The 24,372-nt window shown below is 37.4% G+C and overlaps 1 protein-coding gene across 5 annotated transcripts in view; it reads left to right on the forward strand.

Moving 5' to 3' along the window:
- The window catches only part of LOC127451382 (C-Jun-amino-terminal kinase-interacting protein 3-like), a 57,336-nt gene that overhangs the window by 13,562 nt on the left and 19,402 nt on the right, over window positions 1-24,372 (forward strand). For 3 of the 5 annotated variants that reach the window (XM_051716051.1, XM_051716048.1, XM_051716050.1), the window contains exons 2-16: window positions 566-686; window positions 798-868; window positions 1,704-1,792; window positions 6,920-6,943; window positions 7,243-7,294; window positions 10,823-11,051; window positions 11,342-11,444; window positions 11,804-11,922; window positions 15,196-15,253; window positions 15,375-15,527; window positions 15,820-15,877; window positions 18,551-18,699; window positions 22,496-22,552; window positions 22,797-22,967; window positions 24,141-24,300. In XM_051716051.1, the coding sequence (XP_051572011.1) occupies window positions 566-686; window positions 798-868; window positions 1,704-1,792; window positions 6,920-6,943; window positions 7,243-7,294; window positions 10,823-11,051; window positions 11,342-11,444; window positions 11,804-11,922; window positions 15,196-15,253; window positions 15,375-15,527; window positions 15,820-15,877; window positions 18,551-18,699; window positions 22,496-22,552; window positions 22,797-22,967; window positions 24,141-24,300 (1,614 nt within the window). Of the gene's footprint in view, window positions 1-565; window positions 687-797; window positions 869-1,703; window positions 1,793-6,919; window positions 6,944-7,242; window positions 7,295-10,822; window positions 11,052-11,341; window positions 11,445-11,803; window positions 11,923-13,964; window positions 13,977-14,686; window positions 14,705-15,195; window positions 15,254-15,374; window positions 15,528-15,819; window positions 15,878-18,550; window positions 18,700-22,495; window positions 22,553-22,796; window positions 22,968-24,140; window positions 24,301-24,372 lie in introns of all 5 variants that reach the window. The other 2 variants (XM_051716049.1, XM_051716047.1) reach the window with 2 other exon arrangements.

The raw sequence follows: 24,372 nt of genomic DNA on the forward strand, positions 1-24,372 counted from the left end.
TTTTGGCTGCTGGGTTTGCAGTGTTGAGATTACTGAATTCCAGGAGGCTGTCTGTGGCTGGGCCGCACTGCAGAAAGAGCCTATTGTGTTCCACTTAAATCCTTGCAGCTCAAAGTCACCATACTCGCCACTTGGAGTGTGTGTGATTGTGTGTGTGTGTGATTGTGTGTGTGTGTGTGTGTGTGTGTGTGTTTCTGAATGTGAATGTATTGTATTCAAAGAACAATCCCTTCTCCAAACATCTCGTACTTTTCTGCTTCATGATGTGGCTATAGGTTACAGAGCACTGAGAGTCAGCACAGTTATAAATATACACACTCACACTGCAGTGTTATATTGTACATCGGAGAACACACACACAGTACACAGAGCTATATATCCATCCATCCATCCATAAATCCATCCATCCATACATAGAATATGATGACTGCACATATTATTCTAATAATATTAAACATTGCCATTGCCACAAGAACAAATGACCACTTCTTTCATTCCTGCTGTCACCTTATTCAGTCTGCAAGATAAGAGATCTGACCTTGTGTGAATGTGTTTGTGTTAACAGAAATTCATTGAATTTGAAGATGCTTTGGAGGCAGAGAAGAAGGAGCTGCAGTCCATGGTTGAGACTTTAGAGTTACAATCAAAACAGCTGGAGCTGAAGACCAAGAACTATGCTGACCAGAGTGAGTCCACTGATGTTTTTACACAAGCTCAGACAAGTAGACTTTTGAGTGCCTTGCTTTATGAATACATATATGAATACACATAGAGTATGTGTTTTACCTCTATTATAGTTTCTCGTCTGGAAGAGCGAGAATCAGACATGAAGAAAGAATATAATGCCCTTCACCAGCGCCATACAGAGGTTAGTGAAACTCCCAAAACACATTCAAAACGCATATTAACGAAGTCTTAGACATGTCAACATATATGGGTGTATCTATAATTTAAGGCACTTTTATGTCCCAGGGGTTGGTTCTTAACTAAAAAACTAACAAATTTCAACTTTTACTTTTTATGTAAAGATCAAAACTGTCTTGGAAATGTTATTCCATGCCTTCATGATTTATTTTAGCTGATTTTCAAATGCCTTAAATGTGTAGATTTGACAGTTTTACCCTTGTCCCAGAGCCAGACTTTCAATCTTAAAATATGAAAATCCAGCAAACAAATATTGTACATTTGAATATATATAATATATACAGTTTTAAAACTATGGTAATCTAAAGAAATAATTAAATAAACTTAAACCATTTCAATATTTGTGTGAAAAAGATTTATATTAATTTTTACACAGTTCTGGTATCGTTCCTATTACAATCAACAGTCTTTTCCCTAATCAGATGTTTTCAAAAGTTAGTGTAGTTGTTTACCAAGGAGAAAAAGGAGTAAAAAACTAAATATATACTGTAAATATGTAAATATATATATATTACCTCTATTATATACTGCATATATATATATATATATATATATATGTGTGTGTGTGTGTGTGTGTGTGTTTCACAAAAACATTTTGTCTTAAGATGGTTACTTATATCTTCAACTTTAGTGTGTCAATAGGAAATATAAATTTTAGACTCCTTTTGTGAATAGAATAGAAGAACAGGGAGCCCTGCAACAGATGGCATGCCCCCCACAGAGTCCCCCACTAAACATCGAGTCAGTCTGGGATTACATTATATTGTCATTTTCTCTAGATGATACAGACTTATGTGGAACACATTGAACGCTCCAAGATGCAACAGGCAGGCAGCAACCAGTCAGAATCCAAAGGCTGCGGACGAACGTGAGTAACTTGTCAGATGTGTGTGTTTATAATTACCACAATATGGCCATTCCAAGCCCTTGTGTACATGTGAATGATGGAATGTGCATGTGGGATTTATGTTTTCCTAAAATTTTGCATGTTACTTTCATGTTGTGAAATATTGTTTTATGGGTAACAAGTTGAAAAATTCCCCCTAAAATTCAGTGAATCTTGAAAAATTTCAGTTGTGAATTAAATAACCCAGATTCACTGAAACATTTTAAGTGCTAATATTAACTTTATAAGAACTAGGGATGCACTGATGTATCGGCCGCCGATATTTATTGGCCAATTATTGACCAAATTAAAACCATCTGCAAATTGGTTTTAAGCATGAAAATGCTGATATGAAAAAACGACAGTTTATTTAAAAACCGTCGTTACATACATGACAGTTGTGAAAGCAGCACTTACTTATACATGATAAGTTAAAATCATCCAAAATGCTTTGAAACCAGCAAACATTGACTTCTTAGACACTGGTATGGTATCCATTGAGGCTAATGGATTGAAAAAGATTGATTGAGTTAAGATTGAAATCACAATATGGTCTTGCACGATTACTAAACCCTGAAAGTTTAAAAATAGACCTTTTTCACACTCCGGGTTTTGGAACGTGGAAGTAAAGGATTGCAGGGTAAACTTCAACAGCGGTGAATGGGAGACCACAGCAATTATTATTTTCACTTACGCATTTGCTCCAAGAGCAAAAGAAAAAGTCCACTATTACGTTTGACTGACTTTCCAGAAGATGCAAATAATAGAGAGCGGTGGGTTAAGGCAGTCAGATGGGAGAAGATGCCAAATTTACTGTCATTCTCTCAGCAGCTGTAATTGAAACCCCCTTTCAGTTGTGGTAATTCATTTTTTTAAACTAATTCTAGGATAATATAACACAAAGCATAATGTTATAAACTTACACTCAGTATTAAAACAAATTATCATTAGACCACTCAGTCAGATTCCTACTACTGGCGCTGATATTGATGTACTTCTCCACTGACTTAAAGTATCTCATTACTGACAATTTATTATGTGAAATATTTATTTTAGAGCTTGAATTGATCATCAAGAATGACTATTTATCAAAACAGACAATTTAAAATAATCTTTTACTAGCGCTCATCATTGCTGTGTGACTTCAAACACCATGTATAATCTGTAGAATTGTCGAATCTCACGAGATTGACGAAAGAGGGATCCCTTCTAGACACAACTGTGAAAAGGTCTATCCACAATATTCTCAGCGACTGTCTTTCACTAGGTGGGCAAAATTTCCGGTTGGCTAAAGGAAGTGCGATTGGTTGCCGTTTTGTGTGTAGCCGTTCTCTGCATGCTTTCATGTCATGCGGTTAGATTCTTGCTTTTTAAATGTTGTAAGATGTCTTTAAAATTCCCCGGACAATGTGTGCAGTTAATGGTTAACCTAATAATCAAGCAAAACTGAAGTTTTATCGAAAACAGCAATGTTATGATCAGAAACCACTCGCAAAGCACTCCAGTCCTAGATGCTTCCATCGGCTGCCAACAGAAGGATTGACTTATGAACATCTGTTTGAATAATTTGTTTGTTTGCTCTTTTCATTTTATTGGCAAGAAGTCAAGAGCGGCGATTACTTATATTATCCACCGTTACGGTCCGGCTACGATAGACAACAAGAAACGATGCGCAATGAGTTTCATAGCATTATTGTGCTAACAGGTGTGTGTACATGTGTTGAAAGTTCATTCAATCAGCATTGGCCTTTGTGTATGCTTCACATGTTTTGAGTGGCATTATTACTGAGTATAAAAAGGAGCAGTGATTTTCCTGAACTGTCTTAGTGACAATGTTTTCAACTCTTTTCATGCTGTGATGCTAAATGGATAAATTCTACAGTGGAAGACCATAATTATTAGATGAGACATGTACAATAGTGAGATGTTTTATCACATTTTAAATGAATTGTATTATGATTTTCCTCTTTCCTGCATTTTTCCTGCCTGCAATTCACTTTCAATTTGTACTATATACAGTACAAACATGTAAAATGTGCATTTTGTTGTTTTGAACCGCAAAAACAGAGTTGAAGTACAAAACATCAATCATCATGCTTTGATATTTAATTATTTTTCAATATTTTTTTTTATCTTCCTTTGTTGCTATCTTAAAAATTTTGGCCTGTCATGTGTTCAACAGATCCAATCCATGTTCAATGGAAATTATTTATTTTTAGAACAATAAAAAGCTTTTGTACCTCTTTTAAAACATAATTTCTGAGCAAAACAGTGATCTGATGACAAAATAAAGTAATTGGCAAAATATCGGTATCGGCTAATAGGTTTTTGTTAAAATCTGTATCAGCCAAAAAAGTTCATATCGGTGCATCCCTGACTAGTATTCTCTTATTTACTGTTCTGATACTTGTATTGGGCTGTAGATGATACAAAATGGCTCATTATTGGAACAGTTGTCTTGGAGATGCAGTTGCTAGGCACTGGGTGATGATGCTCAGTGACAGTTTGTCATTTCTTACTTAGTCAGAGCTAGCGTTGTGTCTGGCTTAGACTCACACCCAGTTTTACACATAACTGCACATATTCCATTCCATTTTCATTTCAATAGAAAGTCAGTAGATTTTAATGTGTATACACATTTCATAAATATACTTAAAGGAATATTCGAGGTTCAGTGCTAGTTAAACTAGTTAAGTATGCTTCAGATGCTGTCAGTCACCATAGAATTTTTTTTAATTGACTCTCAAATGAAAAAAAGCCTTCAAAATATGATGTAAACATTACATTATTCATTTATCAAATAAGGACAGGCAGTGCAGTTTAAATAGCTTTTGAATAGCTCTTAAATACATCTTATGGATTGAATTGGAGCTAATAGGAGTTTAAACTTGTAATTCACTATCTGAGCTGAATGAGATAGCAGTGCAACTGAGTTTTTATTTACCCACAGAATGTTAGAAATTGGTTTGTGAAATAATATTTCACTGTTAAATATGATGGTAACACTTTACAATAAGGTTCTGTTTGTTAACTTTAGTAAATGTAGTAGGTATTATGAACTAAAAATCAACAATATTTTTACAACATTTATTATTCTTAATGTTAATGAGTGCAAATGCAGTTGTTCATTGTATTAGTATATATTAAAACTAACATTAACCAAGATTAACAAATGCTGTAAAAGTGCATTGTTAGTTCATGTTAACTAATGAAGTTAACTAATGTTAACAAATGCAACCTTATTGTGAAGTGTTACCAATATGATTTATACAAATTTAAAATCTAGTTAAAGTTATAACCTTTGAAACACATTCCCTCATCATTATTATTGTGCTTGATCAATTCGTTCTTTGCAATTTTATCATGTTTTCACTACCAGCATGAGCTAATGACAAGAATTCCATCTGTTTGTCAGTCATTTTTAACACAGTTTATAGATACAGTTGTGCTCAAAAGTTTGCATACCCTTGGAGAATTGGTAATATATGTACCATTTTTAAAGAAAACATGAGTGAGAAGGCAAAACACATTTCTTTATTTTCTTATGGGATTCATATTCAAATGTAGGTTATAACAGAATGGCACAATCATAAAACAAAACATGGCAACAAATTAAAAAATGAAATTACCCCTGTTCAATAGTCTGCATACCCTTAGTTCTTAATAGTGTGTATTGTCCCCTTTAGCATCAATGACAGTGTGCAGTCTTTTGTAATAGTTGTCTATGAGGCCCCAAATTCTTGCAGGTGGTATAGCTGCCCATTTGTCTTGGCAAAATGCCTCCAGGTCATGCAAAGTCTTTGGTCGTTTTGCATGAACCACACATTTGAGATCTCTCCAGAGTGGCTTGATGATATTAAGGTCAGGAGACTGTGATGGCCACTCCAGAACCTTCACCTTTTTCTGCTGTAACCACTGGAGAGTCAACTTGGCCTTGTGCTTAGGGTCATTGTCGTGCTGGAAAGTCCAAGAGCGTACCATGTGCAGCTTTTGTGCAGAAGAATGCAATTATATGCAGTATTTTCTGAAAACATGCTGCATTCACCTTGCCATCAATTTTCACAAGATTCCCCCTGCCTTTAGAGCACACACACCCCCAAAACATCAGTGAGCCACCACCATGTTTCACAGTGGGGATGGTATTCTTTTCACTATAGGCCTTGTTGACCCCTCTCCAAACATAGCGCTTATAGTTGTGACCATAAAGCTCTATTTTGGTCTCGTCACTCCAAATTACAGTGTGCCAGAAGCTGTGAGGTGTGTCAAGGTGTTGTCGGGCATATTGTAACTCATTTTTGTTCAAGTATCGTCGTATTGTGCTCCTTGAAACAACCACACCATCTTTTTCCAGAGCAACCTGTATTTCTCCTGAGGTCACCTGTGGGTTTTTCTTTGAATCCCGAACAATTCTTCTGGCAGTTGTGGCTGAAATCTTTCTTGGTCTACCTGACCTTGGCTTGGTATCAAGAGATCAAGAGATCCACTTCTTAATAAGTGATTGAACAGTACTGACTGGCATTTTCAAGGCTTTGGATATCTTTTTATATCCTTTTCCATCTTTATAAAGTTCCATTACCTTGTTACACAGGTCTTTTAACAGTTCTTTTCTGCTCCCCATGGCTCAGTATCTATTCTGCTCAGTTCATCAACATGAGAGCTAACAAACTCATTGACTATTTATACACAGACACTAATTGCAATTTAAAAAGCCACAGGTGTGGGAAACTAAACTTTAATTGCCATTTTAACCTGTGTGTCTGTAACAAGGCCAAACATTCAAGGGTATGTAAACTTTTGATCAGGGCCATTTGGGTGATTTCTGTTATCATTATGATTTAAAAAGGAGCCAAATATCTATGTGATAATAAATGGCTTCATATGATCACTATCCTTAAATAAATGACAGTTTTTATTGCATGATCAGTCACATACAAATCAATGCCAAAATTTCACAATTTCTGCCAGGGTATGCAATCTTTTGAACACAAATGAATACTGTATGTTCTCTGTAGGTATAGTGTGACTGTTATGTGTACGTGTGGATGTGTGTGTTCACTTTCTTTTTGTCTCTTTCTATCTGTGCTTGTGCCGCTGTGTGTGTTTCTGAAGTCAACGACACACCTGGAGGAAAAGGTAAAAATTCCCCAGAATCTCTGGCAGTCCCCCAACCCATTTTTCTCATTTTAATTCTATTACAAAATATTCTGAATTTTATCTGCCCCTCCACGCAAAAACCCTGCCCAATTTAGCAGTCTTAGAGTCAGAGATTGAGAAACCTATACCTCTTTCTCCTCTGTTGGTTTGTGTCTTTGTGTATATTCACCCTGTCCACAAGATTGAGTGTCCATTTTGGTGTGCCAGTGTTGGGTTAGTTTAATGTGGGAAATATTAACCTTCTCTCTCTCTCTTCCACTCTCTCACCCTCCTTGCAGTAAAACAGACCGACCCCCATCACTAAGCTTGTTTCCTGGTGGAGATGGCATGGTACGTGGGGGTCCTGGGGGGGCTAGAATAGTTTTGTCAGACGTCTGGCATTCTAGCGATCTCAACAGACCTGTCTATGGCTCTGGCTACCAGGTGTGACAGATATGACTCCGTCCCCATAAGTACCAGGGGACGAGTCATGATAATTACCATTCTTTCAGCCACTCCCCCTTATGCCTGCATGTGTCAAAGTCTGTGCAATGGGTGGATGTTTGATGGACACCAAGCAGGGCTACAAGGCTCCATGATTTTGGTTTGGGCGTTCATTCTTGGCTTTGTTCTGAAACATTCTTTAATGGATTCAACGATCAAACATTTTGTTGTCTTATTTTAGCCATCTGAGAAGAACAGATATGTTCTAAACAAGCTTATTTAATACATTTAATGACATCAAACCTACATGAAGCATCTGTCAGCTGTATACATGTAACAACAAACATCTGTTCTTTAGAGGAAGAGAAGAAATGTTATTCTTCACTTCTGTTTTTCCAAGTGCCTCAAGACACAGGAGTATGTCAAAGGCAGTTTGAGTTGCATTCTGTTTGACAAAGGTTTTTGTCTATGGAGCTTTTATGTTGTCATTTCAGTTTCTTGGAGTTTTTTGTCTCAAATTTAAAATATTCATAATGGAAGGATAGAGTGAAACTGCACTTTACCCTTTGTAAATGTAGACATTTATGTGTTAGAATTTTTCTGAGAAGATCTTTTTGTTCTGAACATGACTTGCGAAAAAGTGTAAATAATTAATAATATGTATTGTAAGTGTAATTTTACATTAAATATTTATAAATATATATTTTTAATATAAAATATTTTATAAATATATATATATATATATATATATATATATATATATATATATATATATATATATATAATTAATATTGTTTAATATGTTATATATTTATACATACTTGTATAAATGTAGGTATTTGTTTTGTTGAAAAGAATTACAACCCCAATTCCAAAAAAGTTGGGACAGTATGAAAAATGCTAATAAAAATAAAAAGGAGTGATTTGTAAATTATATTCACCCTTTGCTAGGGCTGCCACGATTATGTAATAGTGAAAACTGATGATTGCAGTGTTCAATTTAAGTCTGCTCCTGTTGCGTCAATGGTTTCTATTTACAGCGTGTTTTTTTTTTTTTTTTTTTTTTGCAGCGGTTGAGTATTCTAACCAATCGCTAATGTCCGATGAGCAATGAAATGTCAATGGCCAATCAGAGCCGCTTAAATTAGTCCTCCGTCCTATCAGTAAAGACAACTGATCCTAATGCGCAAGTTTTAAACCATCTGAATGCCCAGATGTTTGCTTTATGTTCTAGCTCTGTTTGCGGTGGCACACCAAAATTAATACTGAAGAAACATCACGACACTTGAAAAGAAGCTGTAGAACAAGAGCGAAAAGCACTTTGGAATTATTTTGGATTCATTGCATATTGCACTGCTTGCTTTGAACGTAGATGTTAAATACACTGCAAATGAGCAACACAACAAAACTAAAATGATCTCGTTCTAATCAAGGCATAGACGCGGTGTAAATAATTGATTATTATGCTGATTAGACTTTGTTTTTAGCTTTGTTTTTAATGAAAGCATTAGCGAGAGTGCAGAACTTTGTGCGGAGCGTCATTGAGCTTGTGTTGAAATGCAGGTCTCAAACAGTGTAAACCTGCAGTGAGTGACAGCAGTTATTGTAAGTTTGTCACAGTGTTTACCACTGTGAAACATCACCATTTCTTCTAATAACACTTATTAAGCATTTGGGCACTGAAGACACAAGTTTGTTATGTTTAGAAAGTGGAATTTTCCCCCATTCATCCATTATGTAGGTCTTAACCTGCACAATTGTACGGGGTCTTTGTTGCCATATGGTGTGCTTCATAATGCGCCACACATTCTCAATTGGAGACAGGTCAGGACTGCAGGCAGGCCAGTCTAGCACCCGCATTCTCTGCTTACACAGCCATGCACTTGAAATATGGGCAGTATTTGGTTTGAAGTTGTCCTGCTGGAAAATGCAGGGACATCCCTGTACAGACAGCATCTGGATGGTTGAATATGTTGCTCCAAAATTTGTACATATCTGTCTGCATTCATGGTGTTCTCACAGTTGTGTGAGTTACCCATGCCATGGGCACTGACACACCCCTGACCCATACAGACACTGGCTTTTGGACCTGACGCTGATAACAGCTTGGTTGGCCCTTTTCCTCTTTGGCCCAGATAACATGATGGCTTTGTTTTTCAAAAACTTTTTGAAATGTGGACTCTTCAGATCAAAAAACAGTTCCACTGTTCTACTTTCCATCTAAGATGAGACTGAGCCCAGAGAAGTCGGCAGTGCTTCTGGACAGTGTTGATGTAGGGCTTCTGCTTTGCATAGTAAAGTCTTAACTTGCATCTGTTGATGCAGTGGCGAGTGGTATAGACTAACAAAGGTTTACTGAAGTTATCCTAAGCCCATGTTCATGATATCCATTACAGATGAATGCCGTTTTTTTAAGACAGTGATGTCTGGTGATCAGAGACCATGCGCATTCAGAAGTGGTTTTCGTCTTGCCCTTTACGCACCAAGATTTTACCATATTCCTTGAATCTTTTAACTATATTGTGCAATGTAGAGGGTGAAATGCCCAACATCCTTCCAATTTGTCTTTGGGGAATATTGTTCTCAAAGTGCTGGATTATTTGCTGAAGCATCTGTTGGCAAATTGACAAGTCTCGAAGGATCCATGCTCTTGAAGGACTAGGCTGTTTTTGGAGGCTCCTTATATACTATGACACGATTGCCTCATCTGTTTAACATCTGTTTCACATTGCCTTATTTCAACTCGTCAAGTTGTTATTAGTCTTAAATTGCCCGTCTCAACTTTTGTTTGGAGTGTGTTGCAATCATCTGATTTGAAATTACTGTACATTAAAAAAACAAACAAAAGAACAATGAAATTCTCAAGGAAAAACATCATAATGTGTAGTTGTAGTGCTTTCAATATAGCAAAGGGTGAATATCATTTACAAATCACTCCTTTTTGTTTTTATTAGCATTTTCCATACTGTCCCAACTTTTTTGGAAATGGGGATTGTAACAAGTTCTTTAACTCTTCAGGGAATAAGGAAGCGGGAGACGGCATTCTCAGTCCAAATAACTCAGTTTTATTAACAAAGATTTTCGCATTTCAGCGAACAAACGGACGCACGCAGAAAAAGGATCAAACTCGGCTCTCTCTCCCCTCCGGACTTCTCGTCTCCCCTTTTATCTCCCCAACGCCGCTCACTGAAACACAGAACAGCTGTTAGGGAAATTATACACAGGTGCGAGTCCTTACCATTCATTTCTCCCGGCCTCGCTCTCCATTCACAAACCAGCACTCGGCCACGCCCCCGCTTCCACAGAGTTGTAGAACATTACCAACTGTACTGGTTTTGAAGATGATGTATTACTGATTGTGGAAATGTGTATGAATGCAAAAACACATTTATTAAGATATGTTTGTGTGTGATATTTTAATCTCTCTGTTTTAAGGAGGATGGTTCAGATTCAGACTCTGTTGCAGCCACGCCCAGCAGCACAGGCAGCAAATCGAACACTCCCACTTCGTCTGTTCCCTCGGCAACAGTTACCCCTCTAAACGATGGGCTGGTGTCTGTGGGAGAGTTTGACATGTCCCGGGGGCGGGGCCGCAAGAATGCAAAACGTCTTAGCAGAAACATGGAGGTCCAGGTCTCTCAGGAAACCAGGAATGTCAGCATTGGTGAGAGAAAGAGAGTAAATAGAAACTGTCATTCAATTGAATAAAAGGAATAAAAAAATACTCTGGAAACCCTGTCAGGAAAAAGCAGACAATCGCATTCCATATAAAGAAACAAGTATGTGCTAACATTTCATGTTTTGAAAAACATGTAAATTCCAACGTCAGTAAAATCCAACATATTTTCAGATGACATTTAAAAAATGTCATATTCGTCATATAAATTTGGACAAAACAATGTATGGGTTTGTGTGTGTGCACGTGTGTGTGTGTGTGTGTATGTGTGTGTGTAGGTATGGGAAGTAGTGATGAGTGGTCAGAGTTTCAGGAAATTATAGACTCAACACCAGAGCTGGACATGTGCTTGGACCCTCGAATTTACGGGGGAGGAAACAGGTAGACAGATACACATCATACGATCCTCTCAAACACTCAATACACACAGAACACAAACAATAAACTATATAAAAACTTTCTTTATTCTAATTTTATATTGCACAATCATTACAAAAGGGCCATCAAATTCAAATTAATGTTGTCTTACATTAAATAGAGTGAATTTAGGTAAATTGCCTCAGTGTTGTCTCAGTGTGGAAAAGTGACCGAATTTATTTGAATTCACCCTAAGATATTAAAAAATACTTTCTAGAAAAAACTGTTTTGAGTAGTGCAGTATAAAGTGGATTCAGCATCATTCAAGCAATAAGTGAAATAAGGGACACAAATAATAACAGAAAAATCGTTGCTCTTTGAAGTCCTTCTCAGGGCATTGTGAATGAGGCGTTCGGCATCAACACAGACTCTCTGTACCACGAGATCAAAGACGCCAAATCTGACATAATTGGAGATGTGGACGCAGGAGCAGAACTTCTCGGTAAGCCTTAGGCACAGTTCGAATCATAACTTTTTATTGAACATTTTATCTCTGACATTAAAGGAATAGTTCCCCCCAAAATGAAAATGTTGCCATCAGTTACTCACCCTCATGTTTTTTCAAACTCTTTCTTTCCTCCATGGAACACAAATGTGATGTTAGGCAGAATTTGTTGGACTGAAAGCCTTGGTCAACATTTACTTTCATTGTATGGAAAAAAGATGCAATGAAAGTGAATAGCCCCATTCCCACCTACAGTTCTGGTAATTTACCCTTACTAACTAATTCTAGATGAGAACTCTTAAGACGAATGGGACTTTTCCACCCTTGCATTCGTACTCACAAAAGTAACCCCTATAGTGATGTCATCTAGTATCCAACATTTTTCTTCTGATGTTTTTGCCTGTGCGATTCCATTGCAACAACAACAACAAAATCAACAACACCGATGGAGGACGTACACAGCCAAACTTTGGCTGTATTGATAAAAATGTAGGCAGCTGCTTAAACAGTAAATGGTTTAAACGACAGTGTTATTGGATGAATTGAACTCTTAAGGAAACTGGTCTCTGAACAGTTTAAAAAGCACCTTATTTCATCCTACCTCATTATTCATCCTCCGAAGGCAGCATTTTCCAGTTCAGACGCAGCCTTTGTCTTCAGGTTACAGTTTAAATATGTTGAAAATGCTCTATAAACCTATTTATCAACACAATCTTTTACAAAAAAAGCTTTTATGACTCAACATCAATTACTGTACTGAAATACTCACTCATTGACTTAAAAAAGACATCTTGAAGCAAGTTAACCACACAGTAACAGGCATGCAATACTTCCTTCATGTAAACTAGAGTTCATGACGGTTTAGTGTAGAATAGAGTTCAATTACCCATTCTCGATAAACAGGATTATTTATATTCATCATCCCAGGAAAAATTTGATGTAGTAATCACTTTATTTTCTGGATAGTCTTAGAATACAAACAAACAGTACACAAACAGTACAGATGCGATGAAAACTCAAATCGTGCCTCCCGATGAAATCATGCAGCAGCTTTGCTCAAACATACACAAACACTCACACAGACACGTATGTGAAACAGGCGATACTCTTTGGATACTTTGTTGGTTTTATGTCATTTCCATTAAGGGTAATGTAAAATTAGTGCAATTCTCGAGTAGCAGGCTAGCAGCTACAAGTTTGTTTACAAATGGGGGCTGCTGACTCCTCGCATCTCTCATTGCTGCGTGCATCATAGGTTTTTGACCAATCATAGGCTTCAGCACCTCCCACAGTCCCTCTGCGCCCCCTAAAGTACCTACCCCAGAGTAGGAGATAAAAATGTCACTTAAAATGGCTATGAGGAACTATAGTTCCTCAGGTGCGAAAATGACGAAAAGTTCTAGTCCTGGGGAAAAGTACCTAAAACAGGCTTTAGTCCCTGCAGTGGGAAAGGGCCTAGAAGTGACTGAGTTTGTTAGTCCCTAATATCTGCCTAAAATCTTCATTTATTTTCCACAGTTTTGGTTCATACAAGTTTGGGTGAGTAAATGATGCAGCCTTTTATGGACAGTTTCTTAGAAATGCAGGGGTTACCATGTTTCATATGTAACCTACTCATGATTTTTCATTGACTTTTTTTTACATTTAAGCATCATACCTAAGTGTATGGTGGCTTAGGGGCTGTATGGCTTTTGATCTTTGCACTTTGAGCAAGCATGCTCTTTGCCAGGGTACCCACACTGCAGGATATATTCCCAAAGCAAGGACTTTTGCATGCTTCATTGCTGTATCTCCACACATTTTGGTCTAATCAAGTGAAATTGTTTTATTTATTTGTTGTCCTATTTATTTGAGTTGTTTAATTTTAATATTTCTAGTTTTTCTAATTTTTTTGTTTCATTATCAAGGTAGAGCTTCTGTTGATTTGTTTATCTCAGTGTGAAGGTGGATCTTTCTTTTGATTGGCCATCTCACTCACTGAACCTTGACCCTTCTCTGTGCTTCCTTCCTGTGTGTGCTTCTCTCGGCCACGCCCCTAGGGGAATTCTCAGGTGTGTATCTGATCACTGATTGGTTGGTATTTTTTTTTATTTCTCATTCTTTTTTTGCTCCATACTCTTCATGACCTTTAAAATTTAAAACTGACAGATGAATGTAGCACAGTTTAGAAAACAGAATTAGTCACGTTATTTTAAAGACCACTGTATTAAATTATAATAATACATAGCATTAATGATCTGCTGCATCAGAACGAAACAGGGAACACTTGGAAATAACACTAAAACACATACAAAGTAAAATAAAAACAAAAAGAAGTTATTAATGGAAACATTTACAAAATGCTAGTAGCTATTTTATTTATTAGTGGCCACATTTGTTTTAAATGTACCATTTAAATGCTGATATAGGTCTAATTAAAAAAATTATAATTACTAGAATTAATTACTATATATAACGTAATAGTGAGAGTTGAGGATATGTTTTTGATAGTTTTACTTTATAAGAGAGTTAGTGTTTTAGCAAATGAGTGTGTATGTGTGTGTGATTAAAGTTTCTTTATCTCCTGTATCTAACATGTGCCTGTCCATCTGTTTTTCTCTCTTCTTCTCTCAATCTCTATTGACTCCACCATTATCTCTCTCTTTTAATATTCCCTTCTGTCTTAACATTTAAACCTTATTCCTCCTCTCCTGTTTTTCATACATCTCCACTATCTTGCATCTCTCCATCCCTCTGTTTCCTCCTCGACTCTCTATTTCAGTCCGGGATGATTTCTTTGGTAAGGTTCATGGCCTTGTTTTTCCCTCATGTAGCTTTCAACAGAAAATTGTGACAATTTACTGTGATGTAATTTCCTTATGTGTAGTTAAGCTTTGGGGAGATGTTCTCCTGTGCTTCTGCTGTTCTAACCCTATTAACTAAGGCTGCTCAGTGCTGTGCTTCAGATGCTTTAATGCTCATAATTATATATTATTTCTTTTCTTCATTAAAGTCTTGAGTCAATGTAAATGTTTACAAATCCACTGACAAAGTTAGACTGTGCTCCTTAGAGTTCCCTTACACAAACCCTCAATAAGTAATTACATAATGTTGCTATCATGGACTGGGATGATTCCACTGAAAAATCGATTACTGAAGTAAAAATGTGTAACATTTCTTTGTGATTGTTGTGTAATTTTGAACAATCAATGGAACTTCCCCTTTGTATGATCACATGAGACTTGAAAACAGTTCATGTTAGTCTGTGATCTAATAGTGTGTATCCCACAGGAATGGGGAAAGAGGTGGAAAATCTACTAACAGAGAACAAACAGCTACTGGAGACCAAGTAAGACATAGAGAGTGCTTGTTTAAATGTGTGTACAAGTATGCATCTCTGTGTATTTGCACCTGTACAGTATATACAGTATGCCTCTGCATGTATTGATGGAGTGATCTGCCATGTATAGGAATGCCCTGAACATTGTAAAGAATGACTTAATTGCAAAGGTGGATGAGCTATCGAGCGAACAGGAAGTTCTTCGGGAAGAGCTGGAGACAGTGAAACAGTCCAAGATCAAAGTGGACCAGAGAGTTAAAGAACTAGAGGAAGAACTAAAGAGGTACAACCTGTGTCTGTAACTTTAAACACTAGCAATTATGTGCTTGTATTTGTTTCCTATGAATTTAGAGACACATGTAAAATGGGTGCTTAGCTACAAGAATATTTGTAATCACCAATGATTCACTAACCCCTGATAGAACACTTATATCCCCCAGACATCTAATTGATGTGTGTGTTTACATCTGGAAGACGTTTGTTTGCTCATCTGCAATATGTCTATAATACGTATGTCAATAAGTAATTTCTGTGACAGTACTCCACTTTGAGTCTGTATTTCTCTTTAATTAAAGGTTGAGAGCTGAAGCATTAGGAGCATCTCAGGACTCTAAAGATGAGGGTGGAGAGGACGTAAGTACAATATTTTATTCACATTTCAAACACTATGGTAGGGCTACATGATAAAACTATCACGATATTTATTTAAAAAAAACTTTGATATCGATGATAAACTTTCGAGTAATTTTCAATATTTAGGCTATGTTCTACATCTAGACAATCAAGTGTGTTTTGCTAAAAATATAAGTAGTTCAGCAAAATTATACACACAAATATCTAACTGAATCACAGTCATGAAATCAGGCGGTTAGGAAGTATTAGCTGGCTAGCAGCAGAGTTGGGGAGTAACGGAATACGTGTAACGGGATTACGTATTTAAAATACAAAATATTAGTAACCGTGTTTCACTACAGTTACAATTTAAATCGTTGGTAATCAGAATACAGTTACAATCAAAATTTATTTTAATAACTGAAGAGATTACTTTGCATTTTATTGTCAGTTGTTTCATTTAATATTTTGTCTTTTCAGTTGGAAAAAATGTATCCATATAAATGATGCGTTCTGAGGAACGTTTGAACAGCGGTGAAACACTTTCTTATGTGTTATATTCATGCGAACAGACAGAGGGTGCTTTTACACCGTTTAAAAGCTTGAGGAAAAATATATGTACACTCTGTAGGGTTTTGAAGTAAGTTTGGAGCAGCAGAAATAGTTGTGTAAATTGTCATGTGAACATTTCGCTTTATGCTAAGCTAAAATGCAATTTCTACCCCTTTTACATGCACATGTTACCAGACACGATCACATTTTTTTTATCATGAAAATCCATGTTCAACCATATATATATTTGATCAGAATATCAGAAAATTTATTTTTAATGTAAGTGTATTTTGTTTTACTGTACTGGCAGATGTTTTTTTCACTTGTTATTAACTTGTTTATTGTCAAAACTAGTGAAGAAAATCTGCCAGTGCTGAAGAAGTAATTCAAAGTATTTAGAATACGTTACTGACCTTGAGTAATCTAATGGAATGCATTACAAATTACATTTTACATCATGTAGTGGAATACATTTTAAATGTAACCCTCCCAACCCTGGCTTGCGGCTACCTAGCCCTGATTTAATTTAAACCAGTTTGGCAAGGTAGCTGCTGACTAGCTAGCAAGCTATCCGGATAATACAAATTCATTGTGTACCAAACAAGACAGCACTGACAATGCAATACAGCTATCGACTGAACACAACTGCAACTCTGACATAAACACCATTGCTGTTTATTTATGTACTATTTAGTTAAACATTTTTTTTTTATGATCACATCTACTAATTTTTTGACATAGGCAAAAAAAAGTCTTTCAGTGGACGTGAAGAATTTTAGGCTACAAAAATTACATAATGTGCTGGTTACACAGCTGACACGTACTGGGCCAAAACCAGGAAGAAACACGTTGTCGGAAACTTTAAAATGAATGACCATGAGGAGAGTCAAATGTCTGCTGATGACGATAAAGTTGTGTCGAAAAGAGGTCACACACCTTATGTAGGATTAAATCTTAAACTGAACTTCAAATTAAATGGTAGTTTACTCTGTGGACTTTACTTGTAAACAAACAAGTTATGTTTACACTCATTCTTGAGGTCTACCAAACATGTGGAATGAATTTCCTTCCCCATTAATGGTATGAAATGTATATAGCAATAAATATCGATATCGAACAATATGACAAAAAATATCATATTTTTGGCCATATCTCCCAGCTCTACACTTAGGGGAAAATTCACAAAAATGTAATTGCACCCGCTGATAGCGTTGTTTATTTGTACACACTGTTTGCAATTCTTTTAGCACCCGATTCACTAAAGTAAATAATCAAACCAGATAACAGCACAAACACGTCCAAAAAAATTTTGCTGAACGCAATTTGCACAGTCTAATCCGTCATCTTGCCAGCTGGTTTTGAATGCTAGTTTGTGAAGGATGCAGTAGATTACAGCAATCTGAAATACTTTACTGGGACTGTACAACATCACTCTAACACTGTGATCCACACACCTGAGTCAGCTCTTTAAAATGACAAAAATGTGCTCCACTTTATGCCACAACTGCAAATATGCCCAATTATTATACTCTTCTCCATCATTTAATAAACATTTAAAGAATGACTGCAAACATGATCACTAAAAAATTTACTCAAACATCTCTTTAAAACTCTTTTCAGGGGCAGTAATTGTGTGACATTAATCAAACAAGGCAAATAATGCTGACTTTTGTGAATAAGGCGCATTCTGTGAAAGCCTAATTTACATAGAAAGGAGGCATGTTTGTGCCATTTGCACTGAAATACAATGCATTAAAGTAGTGTAACTGTTAAGTGAATTTAACATTTAATGTCTCAAATAACCCCACTACATCCACTTGCTGCTTTTTTAGATATCATTAATAACATTAATATCATTTATAACTTTTAAAAGTCCGATAGTGGTATGATATAATATTCAATGTGCAAATTTGCAGTCAGTGGTTTGACATGGAAAAATACAATTGCCAATAACATCTGCAATTCTTGCTGTGTTGTGCTCTAACAATTTTCAATTTAAAATGTTATGGACAATAAAGCTTAAATCTTCTTATCACAATGCTTCAATAGCCTCTTATTTCATGCTGTGTAATGCACTAACGTCTGCTCCACCGCTGCTGTGTTTTGTGGTGCTGGTCTGTTCTGTGTGGCTCTATGGTGCAGTACTCATCTCCACTGCAGGATGATGTTGCCATGACGCAGAGGCGACGGTTCACACGTGTAGAGATGGCACGTGTACTGATGGAGCGGAACCAGTACAAGGAGAGACTGATGGAGCTTCAGGAAGCTGTGCGTTGGACTGAGATGATCAGGTGAGGTAGATGCTGCTACTAACATGAAAACATAATCACGTCCAAACCTAATCATATCCACATACTTATGATCTCTTTTTCACACATACACATGGTTGCATACAAGCATTCATAAACAGCCACACATCTAAATGACTACATATCTGGTCAATAGGGGTATTAAACATTCATTCAAACATTGAAATTCAATGCATCCAAAAAACTATTTTGACCTATTTTCAGTTGTAAAAATCCATCAAATCCAGATCCCCTTAGAGTGGATGCTTTAAATTTTTCCCCCAGTTACACTTGTGTTTTTTTATTTTTTTTACTTCTAGGCCTGGAAAAGTAATGAATGTAAATGTTTTCTAGTTACGCTTAACTTTAAAATATTTAAACTGCAAGAAATTGTTCTTTGTGAGTGCAATCTCTTGATAAAAAAATCCTTATCCCGTAATAACGAACGACTGTCATGGACAAGTAATAGAAATCGATTTGTCAAAGGATGTGGGAACTCTGATTATGAATCGTACCTAAATAATGGAATTAAATTAATCTTGACCACAGCTTTGACTGCACAGATTGGAGTGTTTTTGAAGCTGCAGCCACAGACCTGGACGAGCTCACAGATACTGTGACATCATCTATGAGGATATGTGCATCCCTACTTGGACATTTTTATCATTCAATAACGATAAACCATGGTTTACAGGAAAACTCAGACAGCTTCGTCATGTCAAAGAGGATGCTTACAGAAGTGGGGATAAAATCTTGTACAACCATGCCAGAAACACACTGACTAAAGAAATCAGAGTGGCTAAAAGGAGCTACTCTGAATAGCTGAAAAAAAAAACTGTTTTCAGCCAACGATCCTGCATCTGTGTGGAAAGACCTGAAAAGCATTACCTCCCCCTCGCTCTGTAGAGAATCAACAAATGGCTGATGAACTGAATGTGTTTTACTGCAGGTTTGAAAAGCCCAGTCTCACACCCCTCCCCCGCTCTGATCTTCACACACACACCAACACCTCCTGGAACCCCCCTCTTGCTACTCAACCTGCACTTATGGTCTTTGAGGAGGATGTGTGCCTGGTCTTCCAGAAACAAAAGACTAGGAAAGCTTCAGGCCCAGACGGTGTCTCACCTGCCTGTCTGAAAGTCTGTGCTGACCAACTGGCCCCCATCTTCACACAGATCTTCAGTAGATCATTGGAGCAGTGTGAAGTTCCCTGCTGCTTCAAATACTCCACCATCATTCCAGTCCCCAAAAAAGCCAAAATCACAGGACTTAATGATTACAGACCTGTTGAGCTCACATCTGTGGTCATGAAGTTATTTGAGAGACTGGTTTTGGCCTACCTGAAGGATATCACTGGACCCCTGCTAGACCCCCTTCAGTTTGCTTACCGAGCAAACAGGTCTGTGGATGATGCTGTCAACATAGGACTGCATTATATCCTGCAACACCTCGACAGACCTGGGACTTTTGCAAGGATCCTATTTGTGGACTTCAGTTCAGCCTTCAATACCATCATGCCAGATCTTCTCTCAACCAAACTGACCCAGCTCTCCGTGCCAACCACAATCTGTCAGTGGATCAAAAGCTTTCTGACAGATAGGCAGCAGCTAGTGAGACTGGGAAAAATCGCATCCGGGACCTTTACTATTAGCACTTGTGCTCCTCATGGATGCATTCTCTCTCCACTGCTCCTTTCCCTTTACACGAATGACTGCATTGCAAAGGACCCCTCTGTCAAGCTCCTGAAGTTTGCAGATGACATCATGGTCATTGGCCTCATCTGTTCATCTGTGGCTGTGACAAGTCTGCATACAGATGGGAGGTTGAACAGCTGGCTGTCTAGTGCGGTCACAACAACCTTGAGCTGAACATGCTTAAAACAGTGGAGATGATAGTGGACCTCAGGAGAACCCCCCCCCCCCATCCTGAACAGCACTGTGGCAACAGTGGGGTCATTCAGGTTCCTGGGGCCAGATTCACGAAAATGTTCTTAAGAAAAAAATTAAGAAAGTTCTTAGGATAAATGATAACAAGTTCGTAAAAATGTTGCTAAGTGCAATTCTTTTCTTTTTTTCTTTTCTTTTTGGATTTTCTCCCCAATTTGGAATGCCCAATTCCCAATGCGCTCTAAGTCCTCGTGGTGGCGTAGTGACTCAATCCGGGTGGCGGAGGACGAATCTCAGTTGCCTCCGTTTCTGAGACCGTCAATCCCTGCATCTTATCACGTGGCTGGTTGAGCACGTTACCTCGGAGACACGTGTGGAGGCTTCACGCTATTCTCTGCGGCATCCATTCACAACTCACCACATGCCCCACCGAGCGCAAACCACATTATAGCAACCACAAGGAGGTTACCCCATGTGACTACTCTCCCTAGCAACCGGGCCAATTTAGTTGCTTAGGAGACCTGGCTGGAATCACTCAGCACGTCCTAGATTCGAACTCCTGACTCCAGCGGTGGTAGTCAGCGTCTTTACTTGCTGTAAAGTAGCAAGCACCTCACAATCATTTTTTTAATTTTATTTAAAGTGCGTGAGATGTGTTAGTTTAACAACATTAACCGTCATTGGAGAATTGACTTGCTGCTAACCATTTGATAACTTTTAATTTGACATGGAGGAAAAGAAAAGAAACAAAAACTTCAGTAGACAAGAGCTGGATGTTCTTGTTGAGGAAATTACTGCAAGGAAAAAATTCTCCTTAGGAAGCTTGATAATAATATCATGTGGAAAATATGAGGCGGGTAAATGGGAAAAGGTGGTGGAGGCTGTCTCTGCTGTGCCCAACTCCGATAGGGATGTGGATGGGTGTTCTTAAGAACAATCTTAAGAAAAAAGATAACAGCTTTCTTAAGAAGTTTATTTGGAATACAAAATATCCGTAACTTTTTTCTTAAGTTACAAATTAAGAAGAAAATGGTAGTTAAGAAGAAATTTCTTCTTAAGAACGTTTTATGAATCCAGCCCCTGGGCTCTACCATCTCTCAGGACCTGAAGTGGGACACCCACATAGACTCCATTGTGAAGAAGGCTCAGCAGAGGTTGTACTTTCTTCACCAGCTGAGGAAGTTCAACCTGCCACAGGCGCTGCTGACTCAGTTCCACTCAGCCATCATTGAGTCTGTCCTGTGTACATCTATAACTGTCTGATTTGGTTCAGATTCAGATTTATGTAAAGAATCATAATCTAATCAAATAATTGTCACAGCAAATGACAAACACCCCTTATTGTCAACATAGTCCAAAATTTCACCATATTCAAGTCAAGTCATTTTTATTGGTATAGCGCTTTTCACAACATATTATTTCAAAGCAGCTTTACAGAAAATTACGCTTTCACAGAAAAAGCAGTAATATAGTAATGTCTTAGAGTCATAATATTGAGGTTTAAAAAAAAACATGATTGTAAATTGCGCCTTAAAATAAATAATAGAAAATAATTATATTTATATTTAGACCCCCAGTGAGCAAGCTAAGGCGACTGTGGCAAGGAACACAAAACTCATAAGATGTTGGTTAATGGAGGAAAAACCTTGGGGGAATCCAGGCTCACTGTGTGGGGGCCAGTTCCCCTCTCGCTAAACAGCATGAATATAATGCCAATATTAGTTATTTAATGTTTAAACAAAAAGATTTTGTATTAACTGTAAGATAAATGACTATAGTCTTAGAATTTACCTTCTTAATTAATTGCGGAATTGCAAACAGATGCATTGTCTTTTGTTATTTGGCTGATGTTATTTGGCAGTAATTTGTCATCACAGACTTTCATCTTCTCTTTGTCCATTTCAATTCCACAGAGCTTCTCGGGAGAGCCCACCACTACCAGAGAAGAAGAAATCTATTATCTGGCAGTTGTGAGTATTACAGCAGGAGGTTTTGACATTTTGACCATACAGCATTGTTTAAAATATTAAATCAGTATGAAAGAAAAGATATTGACACACTGTTGATATGTCTTAATTACGTTGGTACTGATATTAGAAAATTGGCTAAGTACAATGGATAACTACATTATCAGTTTATATTATCTTTATTGCTTACTTCCCCCCTTGTTTCTTTATCTACTAATATTTTTCAAACCCCTTTTTCTTTCTCCAGCTTTGCACGTCTTTTCAGTTCATCTGCAAGCCCTCCTCCAGTGAAACGGCCTTACACCAGTGTTAACATCCACTATAAGTCTCCATCTCCTGCTGGCTACAACCAGAGACGCTCTCAAACCATGTGCCAGATTTCCACCTCCAACTGCATACTGGAGTTCCTGCCTGATGAGTGAGAAGAAGCACACTCATACTTTTCTGTCTCTATGTCCCATATGTCCTCACATCCATGTTTGTTCCTCTCTATTTTCCCACATGTATTCTCTCTCTTTTCTCGGCTTGGGCAAGCGACTCCCTCTAAATGCTGTGTGCTAATGCTGCATTTGACTGTTAGCTGTTGTACACTCACACAAAGACACATACACACAATCACAGATTTATTTAGTTTTTATTTAGTTTTTTTTAAATGGTGAAATACCACAGACGTCTATTGTTTGTATATAAAGCTAATTATTAGGCTGTCCATTTAACGCGTTAATTCAGTGCGTTTAATTATATTAAAACTAACGTGTTCAAAAAATTAACTCAAATAATTATGCCCCTGGACCATAATATGGAACGTTCACCTTAATGTTTTTACGAATTTCTGTCAGCAGGGGGCAATAAGCGTAACTCTACCTGAACAGGAAACGTGCAGCAGATATATCACACCTGGACAGAGCGCAATTTAGAATGCAGGGTTCTCAAGATTTGAAAATGTTTTTCTAAGAATGTTGAAGATGTTTTTCTAAATTTAAAACTAAATTGAACTTGACGTACTAAAAAAACCCGGAATGTTTATTACACAACACTACCAAAGTGAGACACTCCAAAAGCATCTGACTGATGCATGTGTATATAGACGCGTCCTTATAAAATCCCTTATTATAATTATTTTTATATAATTAATGTAATTAATTTGATTACAAATTTTAGTGGATTGACAGCTCTACTAATTATTACTACCCATAAAAAATAACTTTTTGCAGTATTTGCTTTATTGTCCCATATGTCGCCAAAGGGAGATTTAGCTCACTTTTGGGGACAGTTTTGTATAGTATTTTGGAACTGATTAATGTGTACCTTGAATGTGTGTCTGCCAAATGAGTAAATACAGATATTTTATGATTTCATTACATTTTAATAATCAGAACATCTTAAAAACACTAGTTCACGAAAACACAGATATTACAGATAATATGGGCTTTTCTTGCTTCAAAAAATATGTGAAATATAACACTTCACATTTAACATCATTCAGTCTGTCTGTCTTTTATGTCTGTGGCATTTCTTTTTGGCCTCGGCTGGCTGGCTGGTTGTCGCGCTCTTTCGCTGACTGTTCCCTCTCTCTTTCTCTGTCCTGTAGACTGCCCAGTAACGGTGTTGCATCTCTCCTCAGTGATTCAGCACTCTGTACTCGCAGAGAGCAGCGTCGAGAACAATACCGGCAGGTGCGTGAGCACATGCGCAGGAAGGATGGCCCAATGCAGACCTGCGGCTGGAGTGTCCCACCCCGATTCAAACAGGTATCTGCCCTTATGTTGACCCCAAACCCCTGACCTCTGCCAGCAATACATCTCCAGACTAAAATACATACA

Source organism: Myxocyprinus asiaticus, chromosome 14 (assembly GCF_019703515.2).
Source record: "Myxocyprinus asiaticus isolate MX2 ecotype Aquarium Trade chromosome 14, UBuf_Myxa_2, whole genome shotgun sequence".
Lineage (NCBI taxonomy): Eukaryota > Metazoa > Chordata > Actinopteri > Cypriniformes > Catostomidae > Myxocyprinus > Myxocyprinus asiaticus.